The following is a 22,153-nucleotide window of genomic DNA, read 5'->3' on the forward strand; positions in this document are numbered from 1 at the left end:
TCCCTCGGGAAACTCTCACTTCCTTAAATTGCCTTTGGTCTTTGTGTTTTATCACAGCAACAAAAAAGTAACTAATACACACATTCTGTCTAAACATCCCTGCTCTGAAAGCAGTGAGTCCATTTACAGAGGTGTACATTGGCTGGTCAGGAGCATATTCCTGGCAGGAATATTGGGCAACAGGAAAAAAAAAAAAAAGAGTTGACCAAAGAGTGAGATTAGAAATTTTCCAAACTTAAGAGCGTGTCTTCCAGAAAACAGCAGCAGTCCAAGGAAGCTGGGAATTGGGCAAAGTTCCCAGGTGAGCAACTCTGGGGAACTGAGGTGCTCTTAATTTTCCAGCTTGAAGTGAGACTCCTAAACCAAAGCTTCTTCCTGCCTGCATGCAGCTGCTTGTTGGTGTCTGCTTGTTCAAGGTTCACTGAACAGGGTGCAACTAGAAGTGTTTGCGTAAGTTGTTGGATGAATTTCTGGCCATCTGTACTCTGATGGCTGGGTCTTTTCCCTCTGATGAAGAGTAAACTCTCAGTGGGTGTGTCTTGGAGGTACTACCAAACACCCAATGAGCTCTGTAGAGGAGGGAGAGATTTGTGTAATTACGCTAATTTTCCTAGAGGTGGGTTTAAAGCAAAGAGGCAGGAACAGCGCTTTCTCTTTGAGCAGCAGATACCTCCCTGTCCCCAAAAGCTCTTGTCCTTCCATGATGTGGCTCAGTGCTCTGGTCTGGGCCTCTCTTGCTGTTTGCACAGTTTGGGGTAAGTTCTGGGTTACATATGTTGGGTTGCAGTTTTGGAAATCTATTCTGGATAAAGTGGATAAAATGTATACAGGGCAAGCATGAAACAGTGCTGTAGCCTTTCTCTGTATTGGCTCAGGTGGGATGCTTTTATCCAACCTGTTTACTTTTCAGTTGGCCCACTTAAACAAAAATAACTTTCTTTATCATAGTTTAATGTCAGAAGGAAATGAGACCTTCGAAGATTCAAGTGACTTATCAATGACACAAGCCTAAAAGTGACAAAACTAACCATGAATCCAGGGCTGGTCTTTCCCCTTTCATGTGTCTTCATGTTTTCTTGTCCATCAGGACATCCATCATCACCACCTGTGGTGGACACCACACAAGGTAAAGTCCTGGGGAAGTACGTCAGCTTAGAAGGATTCACCCAGCCTGTGGCTGTCTTCCTAGGAGTTCCCTTTGCCAAACCTCCTCTTGGATCTCTGAGGTTTGCTCCACCAGAGCCTACAGAGCCCTGGAGCTTCGTGAAGAATGCCACCTCCTACCCTCCGATGTAAGCCATTGGGGTAGGGACTATTTCAGTGGGATGTTTATCTCAGAGTGGTACAGGATGGAGTCAAGGCAATCCTCTGACTAGTTATGTTATCAGCAATTACTCATTCCCCTAAGAACATGTCAACGATGGTCTCATTACTAAGTACTTCATAAATGTCCAGGCCCTTCATTTAGCACATACTTACTGAGCATCTGTGGTGAACTTGGAATATTCTGGGTTTTCAGACATCATTAGGGGAAAAATATCTATACCTTGATGAAACTTTTATCCTATTAGTAGAAAGAGAAAATGAAGTATCCATGGATTAGTATATCAAGTATATAATATACTAGAATATGCTAAATGCTTTGGAAAAATAGTAGTTGATCAGCTGAGGGAAACAAGAAGTAATATACTATATTCTCATTTGAACATTAGTGTTGCTTATAAACAGGCTGGATCTGGACATGCTAGAGAATAGTAAAGATGACTGCAAGTTCTCACACTCAGGTCTACCTAGCTACCTACTCACAGGCTAAGATATTACCAAGGGTAATTTTCCAGTTTTTTTGTCTCTGTATATACCGTATATACCCTCCTTTAAACATAGATTATAAATACAAGAGTTTGGGTGACAGCCTGGCACATTCATAAGCATCAGCATCATTTCATACCATATATATGTATGATATCATATGTATGTTTATATATATATATAATCTGAGTATTTATTAGCTGTGCTTAACTGGATGTTAATGTATTATTTATTTACCCAATCTTCTATTTGAGTTCACTAAAGTACTTAGGTTTTCTTGACCATAAACAAATTTTTGACAGATTCTTGTAAGCTACATCTTTACACACAATCATAAATATTTGGGGATAAATTTCCAAAGGTAACATTGATAAGTCAAAAGCAGGAACGTTGGGAACGTTTGTCTTCAGAAACAACCAAACTCTACACAATTCTCCCACGGAAACATAGAAACCTCTGGACCCTTACCCATGCCTTGGCTTACTCGGTGAATTTTTCCTGTGTACATTGGATAAAAAAACTGAGATCATAACAGATAAATAAAACCTTGGTCTCTCTACTACATTTTTTTCTAACTATTAGTGAACCTGAACTCTTATATCCTCATTTGACATTTGAATTTATGTTGTTATGAATATCATTCACTTATGTCAGTGAGGTAGGGAAAATGACCAAGGAAGGAGACTTAGGTGTCTCTGCCATTTTATGCATTTTCTGCCATGGTGGCCTTACACAGCATCACTTCTGCTCACCAGTTACGGTGACAACAGGCCTTCTCATTGCAAAGAAAGCCAGAATGTTGCTTATCCTCTACTTGGAAGTATAAGCATTACCTAACATGTTCTTCTTGGCGAGCTGTCAATTCTTTCTGTGCTTCCAATTCCTCATCTTAAAACAGGAATAATAAATAGATGCCTAAGGCTGAACTGACTCTTAAATGGCTTCATACACAAGGAGAACTTGAATCTGTATCTGATACTCTCAGAGGGCTCAGTAACTGTTCTCAATACCATGCTGCATTGTACCTTTAAGAGCCTTTATCAAGGAGCCAATGGTGACTGATGGAACAGTTCATGCAGCAAGATCTTTGGCAACTTTGCTCACCCCACCTGAAGCTGGAAACTCAGGGCCAGTGCAGGAAGGAAATTCACCTTAGGCCACCCATCACATTATGTCTGAGACAAGTTTAGAATTTGGTTTTCCTGAGGTTCACCCACTACAATGCCTCCTCAACTTTAGCCTACAACAGGTTGTTTGTCGTTGTAGCTGTCTTGGTTGATGGATGTCTTCTGAGAACTATAGCATGTTTACCTAATAGAGGAGCATAGCCAAATACAGACCACCATTCAAAGGCCAGAATGGCAAAGCCCTATCCAAGCACTGTAGGAAGTAACATCTTCTACAGCAGGTCACCATACAATAACATTTCTCTTTGGTCTGGAGCATCCCAAAAACTCCAAGAAGAGGAGAGGTATCAGGTGCTTTTTCCCTCCATAAGACTGAAAGACCCTAGATATTACCATGATTCCTACCTCTCACCCATGGTAATGACTCCAGTGGAGTGACAGGAACTTCTTTTATAGGCTCAAATCTCTCAGCCCATGGTCAGGCCCAGATGACAGGCTCAGTCTGTCTAGTGTAATCTCAAATGTTCTCTTCCCACTCAGGTGCTCCCAAAATCCAGTCTCTGGACAGATGCTTTCAAATATGATCACTAACAGAAAGGAGAACATTTATCTCAACTTTTCTGAAGATTGTCTCTACCTGAATATTTACAGCCCCGCTGACTTGACAAATGGCAGCCTATTGCCCGTAAGTGCAGGGACCATTGGTATCAGGCTTGAAGTTGGAGCATCTAGATCTTCTGTGGGATTAGAATGTGATGAAGCCGGCAGGAGTCAAAAGCACATAAGCCAGGATTGACTCAGGAACCAGAGCTTTCTTCAAGTTTTCACTGGAGTTTTTTTTCCCCCCAGTAATCTCTGGTTTGGTAGAGATCATTGTACAGATCCCATGTAATTTCCCAAGTCTTCATGGGGGAGAATGAAAAGAATAGCTAATCTTACTTATGAGAATCTTGTTCCCATGGCAGTTAAGTTATGATTTCTAATAAAGTCACAAATGAGAGTAATCTTAGGGGGAAACTGAACAACCCACCATGATACAGATAGAGAAATGAGATTCTGGTAAGGAAGAAAAGAGTATGTGGACAGGGTGCTTGCAAAACTCAGTTTTCCTAGTTTTCATGAGAGTGCTTTCAGGTGGGAGCCAGGGGAAGATGTGTGATGGTTTTATTTTCAGGTCACCTGTGACAACTTCTTTGCCGGATGAAAATTTTCACTCTCCCCTGAATGTAAGTGGGTAAGAGGAAGGATGTTGGGACACTTTCTAAAGCAGGTTCCCTGCCCATAGGCAGCAGCCTGGAATCTCACTGTAGCTCCTTTCCATGTCTAGCTGACTTTGGCACAGTCTGATGACCAAATGAGTCAGCATTTCACATAGCAATATGGTGCAAGAGAAGGGGCAAGCTGCCAGCTACAGATCACAAGGTTGAGGGAGAGTTTTCTAGAAAAGATAATTCTTGGGTTGTAACACTTCAGCACCCAATAGACTTCCCAGAAGCCTTCTGTGTGAGACCCAGAGATGAGGGAGAAAGTTTTAGATGTGTATCTTAAGATTTGTTGTTGCTTGTGCACAGCAGTCACAGGGAGATGGTGTGTGGGGGGGGGGGCAGGAGTGGGAGTAGGAGTGGGGTGGAATTCTATAATGTCCGTTCTTTTTTTTTAAATTTTATTTTTCTTTTTAGTTACATTTTGTTAACTCTGTGTCCCAGCTGTATCCCGCTCCCTCATACACTCCCCAACCCCACACTCCCTCCCTGGTCTCCGCCCCCCCCCCGTCCCTTTCCAAGTCCACTGATAGAGGAGGACCTCCTCCCCTTTCATTTGACCCTGTTTTATCAGGTATCTTCAGGGCTGGCTGCAAAGTCCTCCTCTGTGGCCTAACAGGACTGCTCCTCCCCTGGATGGGGGGTGGGGGGGTCAAAGAGCCTGCGCTTGAGATCCTGTTAGAAATAGTCCATTTTCCCCTTACTTTGGAAAACTACTTGGTTACTGAGCTACCACGGGCCACATCCGGGCAGAAGTTCTAGGTTATATCCATAGATGGTCCTTGGTTGAGTGTCAGTCTCAGAAAAGACCCTGTGCCTGGATATATTTGGTCCTTGTAGAGCTTCTATCCTTTCCATATCATACTAACTCCCCTTCTTTCATATGATTCCCTGCACTCTGCTGAGGGTTTGGTTATGAGTCTTAGTGTCTGCTTTGAAACACTGCTAGGTAGAGTTTTTCAGATGCCTTTTGTGGTAGACTCCTGTCATACATTCAATGCACATCCCATTTGTCTTTCTAAATGAGGATTGATCATCTTTTCCTGTGTCCACTTTCTTGATTATCTTCTTTAGGTGTGTAGATTTCATTATGTTTATCATATCTTGTAGGTCTGTATAAGCAAGTATATACCATGTTTGTCTTTCTCCTTCTGGGATACTTCACTCAGAATGATCTTTTCTAGATCCCACCACTTGCCTGCAAATTTCATGATTTCCTCCTTTTTGATTGTTGAGTAGTATTCCATTGTGTAAAAATACCACAATTTCTGTATCCATTCCTCAGTTGATGGACATCTGGGTTGTTTCCAAGTTCTGGCTATTACAAATAAAGCTGCTACAAACATGGTTGAACAAATGTCCTCGTTGTGTACTTGAGCAAATTTTGGATATATACCTAGGAGTGGTATAGCTGGGTCTTGTGGTAGCACTACTCCTAGTTGTCTGAGAAAGTGCCAGATTGACTTCCAAAGTGATTGTACCAGTTTACATTCCCACCAGCAATGGAGGAGGGTTCCCCTTTCTCCACAACCTCTCCAGCATGTGTTATCAGTTGAGTTTTTCATCTTGGCCATTCTAATGGGTGTAAGGTGAAATCTCAGGGTCATTTTGATTTGCATTTCCCTAATGGCTAATGAGGTTGAGCATTTCTTTAAGTGTTTCTCTGCCATTTGATGTTCCTCTTTCAAGAATTCTCTGTTTAGCTCCGTTCCCTTTTTTTAATGGGATTACTTGGTTTGTTGCTTTTCTGCTTCTTTAGTTCTTTATATATACTGGATATTAGCCCTCTGTCAGATAAAGGGTTGGTGAAGATTCTTTCCCAATCTGTAGGCTGTCGTTTTGTTTTGACAACAGTGTCTTTTGCTTTACAGAAACTTTTCAGTTTCATGAGGTCCCATTTATTGATTGTTGCTCTTAGAGCCTGTGCTGTTGGTGTTCTGTTTAGGAAGTTGTCTCCTGTGCCAATGAGTTCTAGGCTGTTCCCCACTTTTTTTTTCCAACTGATTTAGAGTATCTGGTTTTATGTTGAGGTCCCTGATCCACTTTGACTTTAGTTTTGTGAAGGGTGTAAATATGGATCTATTTTCACTTTTTTGCATGTAGACATCCAGTTGGTTCAGCACCATTTGTTGAAGATGCTGTCTTTTTTCCATTGAATGGATTTGGCTTCTTTGTCAAATATTGAATATTCATAGGTGTGTGGGTTTATTTCTGGGTCTTCTATGCAGTTCCATTGATCCTCCTTTCTGTTTCTATGCCAATACCATGCAGTTTTTATTACTGTTGCCCTGTAGTACAGCTTGAGATCAGGGATGGAGATACCTCCAGATGATCTGTTGTTGTACAGGATAATTTTGGAGATTCTGGGTTTTTTGTTTCTCCATATGAAGCTGAGAATCTTTTTTTCAAGGTCTGTAAGAATTGAGTTGGTATTTTGATGGGAATTGCATTGAATCTGTAGATTGCTTTTGGCAGTATGGCTATTTTCACAATGTTAATCCTACCAATCCATGAGCACGGGAGATCTTTCCATCTTCTGATATCTTCTTCGATTTCTTTCTTCAGAGACTTGAAGTTTTTCTCAAACAGGTCTTTCACTTGCTTGGTTAGAGTCACACCAAGGTACTTTATGTTACCAGTGGCTATTGCGAAGGGTGTTGTTTCTCTAATTTCTCTCTCAGCCTTTTTGTCTTTGGTATACAGGAGGGCTTCTGATTTTTTTTTAGTTGATTTTGTATCCTGCCACTTTGCTGAAGGTGTTTATCAGCTGAAGGAGTTCTCTGGTTGAATTTTTGGGGTCGCTCATGTGTACTATCATATCATCTGCAAATAGTGACACTTTGACCTCTTCCTTTCCGATTTGTATCCCCTTGATCTTCTTTAGTTGTCTTATTGCTCTGGCTAGGACTTCAAGTACTATGTTGAAGAGATATGGAGACAATGGGCAGCCTTGTCTTGTCCCTGATTTCAGTGGGATTGATTTAAGTTTCTCTCCATTGAGTTTGATGTTGGCTATAGGCTTGCTGTATATTACCTTTACTATCTTTAGATATGTGCCTTGTATCCCTGATCTCTCCAAGACTTTAAACATGAATAGGTGTTGGACTTTGTCAAATGCTTTTTAGGTATCTAAGGAGATGATCATGTGGTTTTTCTCCTTCAGTTTGTTTATGTGGTGGATTACATTGATGGATTTCTGTATGTTGAACCACCCTTGCATGCCTGAGATGAAGCCTACTTGGTCATGGTGGATGATATCTTTGATGTGTTCTTGGATTCAGTTTGCAAGTATTTAATTGAGTATTTTTGCGTCAATGTTCATAAGAGAGATAGGTCTGAAGTTCTCTTTTTTCGTTGGATCTTTGTGAGGTTTAGGTATCAAGGTGACTGTGGCTTCATAGAATGAGTTTGGTAGTGTCCCTTCTGTTTCTATTTTGTGGAATAGTTTGAGGAGAATTGGTGTTAGCACTTCTTTGAAGGTCTTGTAGAATTCTGCGCTGAAGCCATCTGGTCCAGGGCTTTTTTTGGAGGGGAGACTGTTAATGACTGCTTCAATTTCCTTGGGAGATATAGGGCTATTCAATCTTTCTACCTGATCTTGACTTAATTTTGGTAGATGGAATCTGTCAAGAAAGTTATCCATTTCATTTAGATTTTCAAATTTTGTGGCATATAGGCTTTTGTAGTATGACCTAATAATCGTTTGGATTTCCTCAGTGTCTGTAGTTATGTCCCCATTTTCATTTTTGATTTTGCTGATTTGGATAGTTTCTCTCTGCTTTTTAGTTAGTTTGGCTAAGGGTTTGTCTATCTTGTTGATTTTCTCAAAGAACCAGCTTTTTGTTTCATTGATTCTTTGGATAGTTTTATTTGTTTCTAATTGATTGATTTCAGCCCTTAGTTTGATTATTTCCAGCCATCTGCTCCTCTTGGGTGTATCTGCTTCTTTTTTTTCTAGGTTTTTCAGTTGGGCCATTAAGTTGTTTGTATGTGATGTTACGGATTTCTTCTTGCAGGCACTTAGTGCTATAAATTTTCCTCTGAGCACTGCTTTCAATGTGTCCCATAAATTTGGGTATGTTGTGCCTTCATTTTCATTGAATTTTAGGAAGTCTTTAATTTCTTTCTTTATTTCTTCCTTAACCCAGCTATCATTGAGTAGTAAGTTGTTCAGTTTCCATGTGCGTGTCGGCTTTTTGTTGTTTCTGTTGTTGTTGATGTCCAGCTTTAGTCCATGGTGGTCAGATAGTATACAACAGATTATTTCAATCCTTTTGTATCTGTTGAGGCTTGTTTTGTGACCCACTATATGGTCTATTTTGGAGAAGGTTCCATGCGGTGCTGAAAAGAAGGTGTACTCTTTTGAGTTTGGGTGAAAAGATCTGTAGACGTCTATTAGGTCCATTTGATTTAGGGATTCTGTGAGTGCTTTTATTTCCCTATTTGGTGTCTGTCTAGTTGATCTGTCCCTTGGTGAGAGTGGAGTGTTGAAGTCTCCCACTATTAAGGTATTAGAATCAATGTATGATTTAACTTTAATAATGTTTCATTTACGAATGTCGGTGCTCTTGTATTTGGGGCATAGATATTCAAGATTGTGATGTCCTCTTGGTGGATTTTTCCTTTGATGAGAATATAGTGGCCCTCCTTATCTTTTTTTTATTAACTTTGGATGAAAGTCTATTTTATTAGATATTAGGATGGCTACTCCAGCTTGTTTTCTGGAACCATTTGCTTGAAAAACATTTTTCCAGCCCTTTACTCTGAGGTAGTGTTTATCTTTGTTGCATAGGTGTGTTTCTTGGATGCAACAGAATGTTGGATCCTGTTTCCGTAGCCATTCTGTTAGCCTGTGTCTTTTTATTGGTGAGTTGAGTCCATTGATATTGATAGATAATAGTGACCAATGCATGTTAGTTCCTTTTGTAATGAAGTCGGTGATCTTACCCTGTTTCATCACTTGTTTTCTTTTCATTTTTGTTGGGATATTATCTATATGCCCTGTTTTCTTGGGTGAATTCGTTTTCGTTGGATTGGAGTTTTCCTTCTAGTATCTTCTGTAGGGTTGGTTTGCTGTATAGATATTGCGTAAATTTAGTTTTGTCATGGAATATTTTGTTTTCTCCATCTATGTTGATTGAAAGCTTTGCAGGGTATAGTAGTCTGGGTTGACATTTGTGATCTCTTAGAGTCTCCATGATACTTGCCCAGGCCCTTCTGGCTTTCATAGTTTCTGATGAGAAGTCCGGTGTGATTCTGATAGGTCTACCTTCATATGTTACTTGGCCTTTTTCCCTTGCTGCTTTTAATATCTTTTCTTTGTTCTGTAGATTTAGTGTTTTGACTATGATGTGACATGATGTGTCTCTTTTCTGGTCTAGTCTATTTGGTGTTCTATAGGCCTCTTGTATATTTATGGACATCTCTTTCTTTAAGTTGGGAAAATTTTCTTCTATGATTTTCTTGAAAATATTTTCTGGACCTTGGAGCCTGGAGTCTTCTTTTTCATCAATTCCTATTATTCTTAGATTTTGTCTTTTCATAGCATCCTTGATTTCTTGGATATTTTGTGATTGGAACTTTTCTGATTTTACTTTTTCTTTAAGAGAAGTATCAATTTCTGCAAGTGTGTCTTCAGCTCCACAGATTCTCTCTTCCATCTCTTGTATTCTGTTGGTGATGCTTACTTTTGTGGTTCCTGATCTTTTCTCCAAGTTCTCCAGCTCAAGGGTTTTCTCATTTTGTGTTTTCTTTATTGATTCTAATTCTGTTTTCATGCCTTGCACCATTTCTTTCATGTGTTTGAATTTGGATTCCTGTCTCTCTATGATGGACTCTATTTCTTTGTTCATTTCCTTTTTATATGCCACTAATTTTTTCTCTACTTGTGCCTCTATTTGTTTGGCTATGTTTGCCTGTGTTTCTTTAAGGATTTTGTCTATTTCTTCTTTCTTTACCTCCAATTGACTGGCCAACTCTTTGAAAGATTTGTTCATTTCCTCCTTATGAGCCTCAAATAATTGAGCAAACATGGTTTTAAAGTTATTTTCCTGTGCTTCTGATGAATTGGAGTATCCATCGATTTTGGGGTTTGCTGGTGAAGTCATGATGTCCTGATTTATGTTGGAAGTGTTCTTTCGCCTACCCCTGGCCATTGGCTTATCTGAGACCTTCCCTGTTTGTTTTTGGATTCTGCAGATCAGACTGGTACTGTCTCTCTCTGGAGTCTGGAGAGTTTTTCAGGAAGCTGAGAGAGGTCCCGTGTCCTTAGCATGTGCTGAGGACTAGCTGTACCTGTGGGAGAAGAGTACGTAGGCGCAAACGGGGCTAATGCAAGCGTGCATGTGTGTGTGTGTGTAAGTGTGCGTAGGTGTGTGTCTCAAGGGACAGAGTGATGGCTAATGTTGAACCCTTGAGTGTGTGGGAGGGGCTCTGCACTGTATATGTCGCAGGCGCTAGTGATGATTGCAGCCCAATTTCTAGCATTCACTGCCTTAACTCCTCAATTATACCCACAGAGCAGGAACTTCAATGTCCCAAGTGCCCCTCTGTTTCCCAAAGTGGGTATATGGGTGGGAGGGGGTTCGATGCCTGGCTTCTGTTTTAGAAGGACCCAGGATCTGGGGATCTGCAGATTCTCAAGGGTGCACTCACTTACAGGCAGGTCACTTGGCAGAGATCGGGGTATCCGGGCTCTCTGCTCTCTGGTTTGGCCCTGCTTCTTTGATGTGCTCTGACAGTTCTGTGCTGCTGTCACTGCCAGGTTATGAGGTCTTGCTGCAGCTGGAGATTTCAGGGTGGTCATGTCAGTAGGGATTGGGGTAACCAGGCTCTCTGTTCTCTGGTTTGGCCCTGGTTAGTCTTAAACTGGAGGGCTGATGTGCCTCGCCAGCTCAGTGCTGCTCCGCCGCCAAGTTAGAAAGTCCCGCTGTAACTGGAGACTGGGTTGCTAGTCCCGATGCTTTCTGGGAAGTCCTGGGGTTTCTTCACTGTGCTCTCTAAGCTTGGGAGGCCCAGCACCTGGTGTGTCTAGGCTGTATGGCGTTTCTGCCTGGTTTTGGTGAGTGTATAGCATATTCTCTGTCACTGTGGGATTGGGCGGGCCGTACCGTCAGTGATGGCGATCCTGTGGAGCTAGTATGGCGTCTAGCAGACTTGTGCCCTGGGAGGATGGTGTAGCTGCTGCGCGAATCTGGGACTCCGAGACACGTACTGCTGGCCTTTGCTGCTAAAGGGCTTGGAGCTCCACCTCAGCAGCTGCAGGCCCCAGGCAGTTAGGTCTGCGCTGAGAAAGAGGAGTCTGCTGTGCCGAGGAGGAGGGAGGTCTGGGGGAGGGGAGTGCCGCGAGATCAAAGGATCATTTCTCACCTTCCCCAAACAAGTCCCCGAGTGACCCGAGACCAAAGTTTTCACCTCCTGCGATGTTCCCTGTTGTTTAGAAAGCCTCTCCGTCGTTTCCCTGGCTTCAGAAGTCCTTCCACTCACCTACTCAGAAGTTTACCTTTTCCACAGCTCAGAAACTGTGTGTGCTAGTCGCCATCTTGGCTCCGCCCCCCCCATGTCCGTTTTTTAAGTCATCTAAAATGTGAGCATCCCAGGGGGATGGGGTTCGATGCCTGGCTTTTGTTTTAGAAGCCTTCTAATTGGAAAGGGATCCAGACTGTTGCTTATAATTGACTTGGAAATATAAGCACTATATAACATGGATCTTCATGGCTGTGTCCTTGGGTGCAGCTGCCAATCCCCTCTGTGCCTCCAATTCCTCATGTGTAAACTATGGTTAATGATAGATGCCTGAGGCTGATCTGACTCTTAGATGGCATACACAAGGAGAACTTGAATCTCTCCCCAATACAGGGAGGACCCTGTAATTGTTCTCAATTCCACTCCACATTATACCTTTCAGACCCTTTATTAGGATGCCTACAGCAATTGTTGAAACAGGAAGATGGTAGAACCTTAGCAAGGCAGGCAACAAGACCACTGGAAGTTTTATTCTGGTCCCTACCTGGACCAGAGGTTCTGATACCTAAACAGTCAAACTTGCAGTCAGAGAAATGAAAGGTTTCAGCCATTTCTACACAGCCATGTTTTCAAGGACCATTCCTACTGTTCTACATAGATAGATCATATATCTATGAGGGTGGTGGTGTCATTGCTCACCACCCTTGGACTCAGTCTTTACTCTTAGCTATCCATGATTTGATCTTTCCTGGAGGTTGCAGGGATCCAGAAGCAGAAAACGGGGTCTTGAGATCATGGTAACAGGAGACCATAGGAGCCACAAAGTCTGAGTATAAATCCCGGATCTGCCTTTAAAAGGATGAGAGAGCAGATCCTTTTCCTAACCTCTCAGCCTCGCATGGGAATTTTCATCGAGTTTCAAATGGCATCACAGTTCAGCATGAGCGCCGGCAGCCTGGCTGACACACTAGTCAGGCCTGCAAGAGGGTCTGCCTCCTGACCCAACAGCTGTCTCACTGAACTGTGGTCATGGGCTGCAGGGATCCATCAGCTCAGCAACTGGCTGATGGAAACCAGCATGAGGATCAAGCCCCACCTCCTTCTCTTATTAGCTGTAGTTTCTCAGCAGGAAACGTTTCTCCTGTTTCTTATCCATCACACAGGACAATATTATTCCTTGCCATATAGAGGTGTTATTTATAATGCATAGATCAATTCCTGGTTCATAGTACCCACAGGATTTTCCCTTTCATAAATAGTATTATCACAATATTATTTTTACACACCCTCATTTCTTCCTGATTTACATGCTGTTTAAATCAAAGAGTATGGACTATGAATTCTTGCATCCCTTCTCTTCGAGTTTTAGCAGAGAGCCTGGTACACTGTAGATTCTGAGATAATGTTAGCTGAATGACCAAAGACATCTCGATTGAAGTGATGTGAGCTTAGCATAGTGGGAGGATTTGGGCTTGGAACGGAAGCACACTAGAAGAAACCCCATCAGGGCAGCAGGTGTCTTGCCAAAGAATCGCTTAACATAGAGAAGGTTAACTCACCACTGAGGGGTTAACGGGGATGAAATTAAGCTGAAATACAAAGCCTGCCCCTTATTCATGTTCACTTGCCTGAATGGTCCTGTCACGAAGTGAGGTGTTTATGGGGTGATGACAACACGCTTGGCCTTTAAGGGTCCCATAATAATCTCAATTCTTGTTAGAAGAATATGAGAAAAGAGAAGAAAGGGTGGGGTTATTGTGTGGCATGGCATCTTGGGCCTTGTCTTGGAAAGTTGGAAAAAAGAAAGTCAGCCTCAGTCTCTGTAAGCCTCCATGGGACTGGGTTATCAGTCCTGGTGTGACTTGATGTGCTCGGGAGGGTTCATATTGGGGGAGGGATGCTCCACTTTTCTGGGGGGGGGTATGGAGAAGGGAAGGGGAAAGGAGGGAAAAGGGAACTGGAGGAGAGGAGGGAGGGGACATACTTGGGGTGTAAGGTGAATAAACTTAAATAAAATAAATTAATTTAAGAGAGAGAGAGAGAGAGAGAGAGAGAGAGAGAGAGAGAGAGAGAGAGAGAGAAAGTCAGCCTGCCTTTTGTAACCTTCCTGGGAACTGGTGTGGTTTGAGCAGTGACCTCAAGTCACAACCTAGATACAGGCAACCAATTCAGATGAAGTTAGTGGTAGTCCCAAGTCTACAGTCTATTGCCTGTGTGGCTGTGTTATTGTCCAGGTGATGGTGTGGATCCATGGAGGTGGATTTGTGTCAGGCGGGGCGTCCAGCTACGATGGAGTAGTTCTCTCAGCTCATGAAAACGTGGTGGTGGTGACCATTCAATACCGCCTGGGCATCTGGGGATTCTTCAGGTAAGATACTAGATTTTCCTCTCTGAATATTAGTCTTTGCTTTGGTTCACTTTCTATTAATGAAGCAAATACCTGAGATTGGGTAGATACCAGCACATAGATTCATTTAAAATGGTTTAGAAGACTCCAAGTCCAATATTAGGTAGAAGACCTGTAGTGAGAATCCTTGGCTGGGAAGCAACATGGCAGAGGAACAGAAATCAGACTTTTACATGCAGAAGGGAGTCACAGGAGAAGGGAGGAAGCGACTGATGAGAGGCAGTGCTGCTGTCTTACAACAAAACACAGCTGGAGAACTAAACAAGGTCTTGTGTGCACTACAGAGGTCCCACTTGAGAGTGATACACCCAGTGACATAATCACTTTGCACTTGGCCTCATCTTTTCATGTTCTTTATTGCTCAGTGCTGACCAAAACCCAGCACTGGGCTATGCAGCCACTAATACCTTTTGCTATTACCATAATCAAAGTCCTACGTCTTTAACACGTATAGTTTCTATAATCACCTAGTGTTATAAATCTGCAGCTTTAATACCATAGCTGCTCCAGCCAGCTGCCTGAGTAATCTGTGGGACAATGACTGGGTCCTATCATGTCTCTGCCCAGTGATCCCCACTTCCAATGATAGGGAAGATCGTGAAAAGTCACTGTTCTACCTGCGTCTCCTACGTCTTACATTCACACATCTGGCCCTATGGTCCTGAGACTCTGTACCTACTGCTTCTGATTAAAACCCCTTTCACATTTACCAGTGCAACCCATATGCTCATTTATTACTCTTCCTCAATGTTACTGCTAAAATAGGATTTTCCCACTTGAGCCACCTTACAGCTCCACATTGGCCGCATTGTATTTTCCTGCTAGCTGACATACTCCCTTCTAATCTGCTTGGTTCTTCTTTCCACTGCGAGCTGGGCATAGTCATATATTTTGTCTGTCTGTTCTGGGATGTGCTCTAGCTACTTGTGAAATGCTGGCTGTGTGGTGGCTCCTCAGTGCGGCACGTGGCTGCTTGAAGGTGAGTGTGAAGCCCCACATAAAGCAATGCTGTAGGGATGACAGGCAAGTAGAGTGCCCCCGTGTCAGTGATGCAGTGTTCGACCCGATTCGGAAAAGCTCACTGAACCTCCCCAGGCCATTCTTGAGAATCATGCCATGACATCTCTGCCCTCATTCCACCCTGTCATCTTGCAGCACGGGCGATGAACACAGCCCTGGGAACTGGGGCATCTTGGACCAGCTGGCTGCACTACGCTGGCTCCAGGATAACATTGCAAACTTTGGAGGAGACCCGCGCTCAGTGACCATCTTTGGAGAGTCAGCAGGAGGTTGGGGTGTCTCTATTCTTGTAAGTATTCTTGGCACCAGACCTTTTGCTGCAGGTTGATATGGCTTCTGGGGGTGGGGGAGACCTGCTGGAAAGCAGCCCAGTCTAGCACAACACCTTTGTGTTCAGTGCCTGTGTTCAGGTTGACTCTGTTTGCTGCACAGCATCAGACTGGACAGCTTCAGTCATATAACTAACTCGTTCCTGATCCTAAGTTTACCATTCAATTTATTATTATTACTATTATTATTATTATTATTATTATTATTATTATTATTATTTTCTCAAGCTGTGAAAATCACCAGCTTCTTTTCTCACTTGTTTGATCTCTTTCTCCCTCAGAACCATTTTAACTTTAGGTCTCACTCTACAAGTCATGAGATGCAGTGATGAGTATAGACTACAAATAAGAAGAGAGGAGCAATGAATTGGATCAAGTGTCCTTGTTTGGGTTGAAGCCACATCTACACATTAAGGAAGTTTAAGACCAAGAGTCGGACCAGGGCTTCCCCTGAGGTTAAGAAGGCAGCAGCACGTTCTCTTAGAGATGTGAGGAAGTGAACTGAGGAAGGAGAGATGGAAGATCCAATGGGAAAGGGTAGGGTGGAAGATGTGGGTCTCCGGCATAGACTGGATACTTGAAGTGTCTTGCTGGCGGGTGGAATTGAGCTGTAGGAAGAGTGAGGAAAGCTACAGGATGTTCTGGGAGCTGTGAGAGACCATAGCTTCCCCAAAGTTGAGCAGACATTCAGCAATGGAACCAACAAGCACTGGCTTCATACTTGAATTCTCAGAGGAAAGAATTTTAAGTAAAGGAAATCCAAAACACCCAATGAAGAATAAAATCCTGTATAACAACATACCCAGGGATTGTCACTTGGCTATTGTTATATATTTTTTCAGTCTTTCCTAAAATTATGTATAATTTTATATAATTATTTATAATTTTATAATTTTATGCATAATTTTATATATATACATAATTATATATATATATAAATATATTATATATATCTACCTATTCATCATACATGCATCTATCTATCCTCCATCTATAATCTATTTATTTTTTCTTTTTTACTATATATGCAGCTATGTTTTTTTTTAGTTCTTTTGTCCAAAAAAGCTTCTTATCATATAGTAACATAGCATAAATATTTTCTTCTGTACTACCACCTTTCTATAATTGCATAACATTGCATTGTAAAAATGAATCCTAATTACTCAGTTTTATATTGATACGTTGAACTAATTCCAGTTTTTACTGTTTGAAAAATACATGAACTTTCTGAGAAATTTTCCCAGGCCTCCATGATCTTTAGTTTTAGGATAAATTCTGAACAACAGAGAAACAGTTTGTACCGGTAGGTATAACCAAGCCTTTTATTGGCATTGTCTTTCCAATAGTTTGTATTTGTCCTGATAGGTACTTGTAGTGTGCTTCACTCTGTTTCTAACTCTGAACTCAAGCCACATCCTGCTGAGATACCCGTGGTGAATGTCAACACAAGAACCATCTGGCAATTGGGCTAGGATAGGTGAGAAGGCTCATATCTATGGAACATCAGGTCACCAAATGCACAGCCAGGAGACAGAAGAAAGAAGAAGGAGCCCTAAATGACAAGTGTGTCATGATTCACAGTATTAGATATTTTTCTCCTTGTTGTGACAAAATATCCAACAAAGGCAACATAAGAAAGGGTTTACTTTGACTCACAGTTTAAGAACGCAGTTTATCATGTCAGGGAAGTCATGGCAGCAAAGGCTGAGTTGACTTGTCGCAAGGAACTGGTAGAGAGGACATAGAACAGAAGTGAATACTGATGCCCACGTTTCTGGGGGCCTCTGGTCTTCAAAACCATGTCTTTCAACATGGGTCAGGAAATCAAAAAAGTATAGTATCTTCCCAAGGACAACAGGATTCATCTGCAGAAAGGTGCACCATGACAAAAGTGTGAGATGCAGGCTGGGGCAACCCCCTTTGTCTCGGTCAAACATCTGGGGCTTAACCGTTTTTCTCCCTGGTTGCTTTTGGCATGGTCTGATGACTCAGTGAGTCGCCATTCCCGTGTAAAGGAAGCCCAGAGACTGGGCAGGCTGCTAGTTACAGATCATGAGAACACTACGACGCATCTCCCAATCTCAGTTAATCTGAGATAACTCTCCCACAGCTATGCACAGAGGTGACTGATTCCAGGTCCCTTTCTAATTTGATGTTGATCATGACACACATCTTGTGAACATAAAAATCTCTCCTGTGCTAGGTGTTGTCTCCTCTGGCCAAGAACCTCTTCCACAGGGCCATTTCTGAGAGCGGCGTGGTCTTCGGCAGAAACTTGGTCAATAAGAACACCCAGGCTATGATTGAAGTAAGTCCCAACGAGGGCACTCCTGCGCCCTTTTCTGAGCTGCCCTTTGGGTCCTCACTGGCTTTTCTGGCTATGGGATGCAGCCGAGATGCTCCACCAGTCCTTAAAGCACGAATAGCTGCGCAGAAGGACTGCCTTTTGGCCCACAGCTCAGACATGCTCTGCAAGTTCTGACGTGCCTTCCTGTGGTCCACATCACACAGACACCCTGTGATTCTGCGCAGAAACTGAAATGTGGAGTCTCTGTAGCTCACCCAAGGACAAGCATTTAGTGAGTGGCAGAGGTGGTATCTGAAACCAAACAAACTTTATCCTTCATGGCAAATAGCCTCTTTAGAGGCATTCAGGTTGGAGAACAGTGTGCCGAGTGTGTGTGTCTGTGGTGTATTTGTGTGTGTGTGTGTGTGTGTGTGTGTACATAATAATTGGAGTAGACACTGTACCCATTTAAACAGGAAAAAGCTAAGAGGGGTGCAGATATTGATTCTATAACCCGCACATGTCATATTCCCATGAGTAATAGGGATAATATTCTATCAGGAATATGGGGCCCATAATCCACACCTGCTAATTTAGAGCAGTGGTCCTCTGCCATTCTTTTTGTTGTTGTTGTTAATTTATTTATTTAATCACTTTACAGCCTGATCACAGCCTCCTCCCTCCTATTCTCTCAGTCCCACCCTCACACACTCCTCTCCCTTCCCATTCTCCTCAGAGACAGGGAGGCCTCCCATGGTTTCCAACCCAACTTGACACATCAAATTGTACCAGGACTAAGCACATCCTCTCCCACTGAGGCCAGACGAGGTAGCCCAGCTAGGGGAAAGGATTACAAAGGCAGGTAACCAAGTTAGAGACGGCCCCTGCTCCAGTTGTTAGGTACCCACATGTTGACCAAGCTGCACATCTGCTACATATATGTAGGGAGCCTAGGCCCAGTCCATACATACTTTTTGGTTGGCGATTCAATCTCTGTGATCCCCCATGGGCTCAGGTTAGTTGATTCTATAGGTCTTCTTGTGGAGTCCTTGACCCCTCCAGCTCCCTCAGTCCTTCTCCTATTCTCCTACAAGACTCCCTGAATACTGTTTGGCTCTGGGTCTCTGCATCTGTTTCCATCAGCTGGTGAATCAAGCCTCTCAAAGGGCGGTTATGCTAGGCTCCTGTCTGCAAACATAACAGAGTATCATTAATAGTTTCAGGGGTTGTCTCTCTCCCGTGGGATAGATATCAAGTTGTGCCAGTCTTTGGATGGCCATTCCCTCAATCTCTGCTCCATCTTTAGCCCTACCCAGCTTATAGGGAGGACAGATTTGGAGTTGAAGGTTTTATTGGTTGGTTGGTGTTCCCCTTCCTCCACTGGAAGTCCCACCTGGTCACAGGTGAACTCTTCAGGCTTCATATCCCCCACTGCTAGGAGTCTCAGCTAAGGTCACTCATATAGACTCCCAGGAGCCTCCCCACTTCCCAGAGATGCCCTCCACACATTTCCGTTCTCTCTCCTGGACCTCCCCAAGCCCCCCTTTTCTCACAGCTGATTTCCATCACTGTTATCCTTCTCACCCCCTCTCCCACAGTTATGGCTAATATCCACTTATAAATGAGTGTATACCGTGCATGTCCTTCTGGGTCTGTGTTACTTCACTCAGGATAATTTTTTCTAGTTCCATCCATTTGCCTGCAAATTCATGATGTCTTTGTTTTTAATTGCTGAGTGGTATTCCATTGTGTAAATGTACCCTTTGGTTGAAGGAAATCTAGGTTATTCTCAGTTTCTGGTTATAATGAATAAAGCTGCTGTAAACACAGTTGAGCAAATGTCCTTGGGTATATACTCATGAGTGGTATAGCTGGGTCTTAAGGAAGAACTTTCCAATTTTTCTGAGAAAGCATCAGATTGATTTCCAAAGTGGTTGTACAAGTTTGCACTTCCACAAGCAATGGAAGAGTGTTTCACTTGCTCTGCATCTTTGCCAGCACATACTGTCACTTGAGTTTTTTATCTTAGTCATTCTGAAGGGTGTAAGATGGAATCACAGAGTTGTTTTGATTTGTTTTTCCCTGATAACTAAGGACATTGAACATTTATTTAAGTGTTTCTCAGCTACTAGAGATTCCTCAGTTGAGAAATTTCTGATTTTAGCTCTGTATCCCATTTTTAATTGGGTTATTTGGTTTGTTGGTGTTTAATTTTTTTGAGTTATTTATATATTTTGGATATTAGCCTTCTGTCAGATATTAAGGTTGGTAAAGATCTTTTCCCATTTTGTAGTCTGCTGTTTTGTCCTATTGACAGTATCTTTTGCTTTACAGAAACATTTTGGTTTCATGAGGTCCCACTTATTAATTGTTGATAAATGCTTGAGTTGTTGGTGTTCTGTTCAGAAAGTTGTTTCTTTCTACCAATGTGCTCAAGGCTCTTCCCCCACTTTCTCTTCTAATAAATTTAGTGTACCTAGTTTTATGTCAAGGTCTTTGATCCACATGGATTTGAGTTTTGTTCATGGTGGTAAATATGAATCTATTTGAATTCTTTTACATTTGGACAGCTAGTTAGATCAGTACCAATTGTTGAAGATATTTTATTTTTTCCTTTGTATGGTTTTGCCTTCTTTGTCAAAAAGCAAGTGTCTGTGAGCATGTGGCTTTATTTCTGGGTCTTCAATTTGAATCCATTGGTCAACCTATCTTTTTATGCCAATACCATGCCATTTTTATTACTATTGCTCTGTAGTACTTCTTGAAATCAGGAATGAAACCTCCAGAAATTCTTTTATTATACAGGATTGTTTTCACTATCCTAGGTTTTTTCTTTTTCTTTTTTTTTAATTTTTATTTTTTAATATTAGTTACAGTTTGTTAACTTTGTATCCCTGATGTATCCCACTCCCTCTTTCCCTCCCAATCCCACCCTCCCACCCTCATCTCCTCCCTGCCCCTTTCCAAGTCCACTGATAAGGGAGAACCTCATCCCCTTACATCTGATACTGGTTTATCAGGTGTCTTCAGGACTGGCTGCAAAGTCCTCCTCTGTGGCCTAGCAAGGCTGCTCCTCCCTTTTTTTTGGGGGGGGGGTCAAAGAGCCCGCCATCGAGTTGAGTTCATGTCAGAAACAGTCTCTGTTCTCTTTATTAGAGTACCCACTTGGATACTGAGCTACCAAGGGCTACATCTGAGCAGGGGCTCTAGGTTGCATCCATACATGGTCCTTGTTTGGAGAAACAGTCTCATAAGAGACCCCTGTGCCCAGATATATTTGGTCCTTGTGGAACTCCTGTTCTCTCCAGGTCGTATTAATTCCCTTCTCCTCCCGTTTTTATTTTGATTCCCTGCATTCTGCCTGAGGTTTGGTTATGAGTCTTAATATCTGCTTTGGTACACTACTTGATAGAGTCTTTCAGAGGCCCTCTGTGGTAGGCTCCTGTCCTGTTACTTGTTTGCTCCTACATTCAATGTCTATCCCATTTGTCTTTCTAAGTGAGGATTGATCATCGTACCCTGGGTCCTCTTTCTTGTTTATCTTCTTTAGGTGGATAGATTTCAGTATATTTATCCTATCTTATAGGTCTATATAAATGAGTATATACCATGTGTGTCTTTCTGCTTTTGGGATACCACATTCAGGATGATCGTTTCTAGGTCACGCCATTTGCCTGCAAATGATTTCCTTGTTTTTAATTGCTGAGTAGTATTTCATTGTGTAAAAGTACCACAATTTCTGTATCCATTCCTCAAATGAGGGACATCTGGGTTGTTTCCAGGTTCTAGTTTGATGGGAAATGCACTGAGTCTTTAGATTGATTTTGGCAAGATGGCCATTTTTACTATGTTAATTCTACAATTCCATGAGCATGGGCAATTTTTCCATCTTCTGATATATTCTTTAGTTTATTTCTTCAGACATTTGAAGTTTTTGTCATACAGGTTTTTTATTTGTTTGGTTAGAATTACACCATGATAATTTATATTATTTCTCATATCCATCAGGCAAGCCAATAGCCAACATCAAATTAAATGGAGAAAAACTTAAAGCAATTCAATTAAAATCAGGGACAAGACAAGGATACCCATTCTTCCTATGTCTATTCAATATAGTACTTGGTGTTCTAGCTAAAGCAGTAAGACAACTAAAGAAGATCAAGGGGATACAAATTGAAAAGGATGAAATCAAGGTATCACAATTTACAAATTATACATAAGTGATCCCCCAAATTCTTCCAGAGAACTTTTATAGCAAATGGCGGGATACAAAGTCAACTTGAAAAAAATCAGTAGCCCTCTTTTATGCAAGTGATGAACTGGCTGAGAAAGAAATTACTAAAACAACACCCTTCACGATAGCCACAAAAAATACAGAATGTCTTGGTTCTTAACCTTCCTAATGCTGTGACCCTTTAATACAGTAGCTCATGTTGTGGTGATCCCCA

At 42.1% G+C, this 22,153-nt stretch overlaps 1 protein-coding gene across 4 annotated transcripts in view; it reads left to right on the top strand.

The window, feature by feature from the left end:
• Positions 1-505: 505 nt before the first annotated feature.
• Positions 506-22,153, top strand: part of LOC110565285 (carboxylesterase 1C-like) — a 35,186-nt gene continuing 13,538 nt past the window's right edge. For 2 of the 4 annotated variants that reach the window (XM_060392218.1, XM_060392220.1), the window contains exons 1-6: positions 506-755; positions 1,088-1,126; positions 3,477-3,621; positions 13,897-14,030; positions 15,225-15,378; positions 17,622-17,726. In XM_060392218.1, the coding sequence (XP_060248201.1) occupies positions 511-755; positions 1,088-1,126; positions 3,477-3,621; positions 13,897-14,030; positions 15,225-15,378; positions 17,622-17,726 (822 nt within the window). In that variant the 5' untranslated portion in view covers positions 506-510. Of the gene's footprint in view, positions 756-1,087; positions 1,293-3,476; positions 3,622-13,896; positions 14,031-15,224; positions 15,379-17,621; positions 17,727-22,153 lie in introns of all 4 variants that reach the window. The other 2 variants (XM_060392219.1, XM_060392221.1) reach the window with 1 other exon arrangement.

This window comes from Meriones unguiculatus, chromosome 10 (assembly GCF_030254825.1).
Source record: "Meriones unguiculatus strain TT.TT164.6M chromosome 10, Bangor_MerUng_6.1, whole genome shotgun sequence".
In the NCBI taxonomy this organism is placed as follows: Eukaryota; Metazoa; Chordata; class Mammalia; order Rodentia; family Muridae; genus Meriones; species Meriones unguiculatus.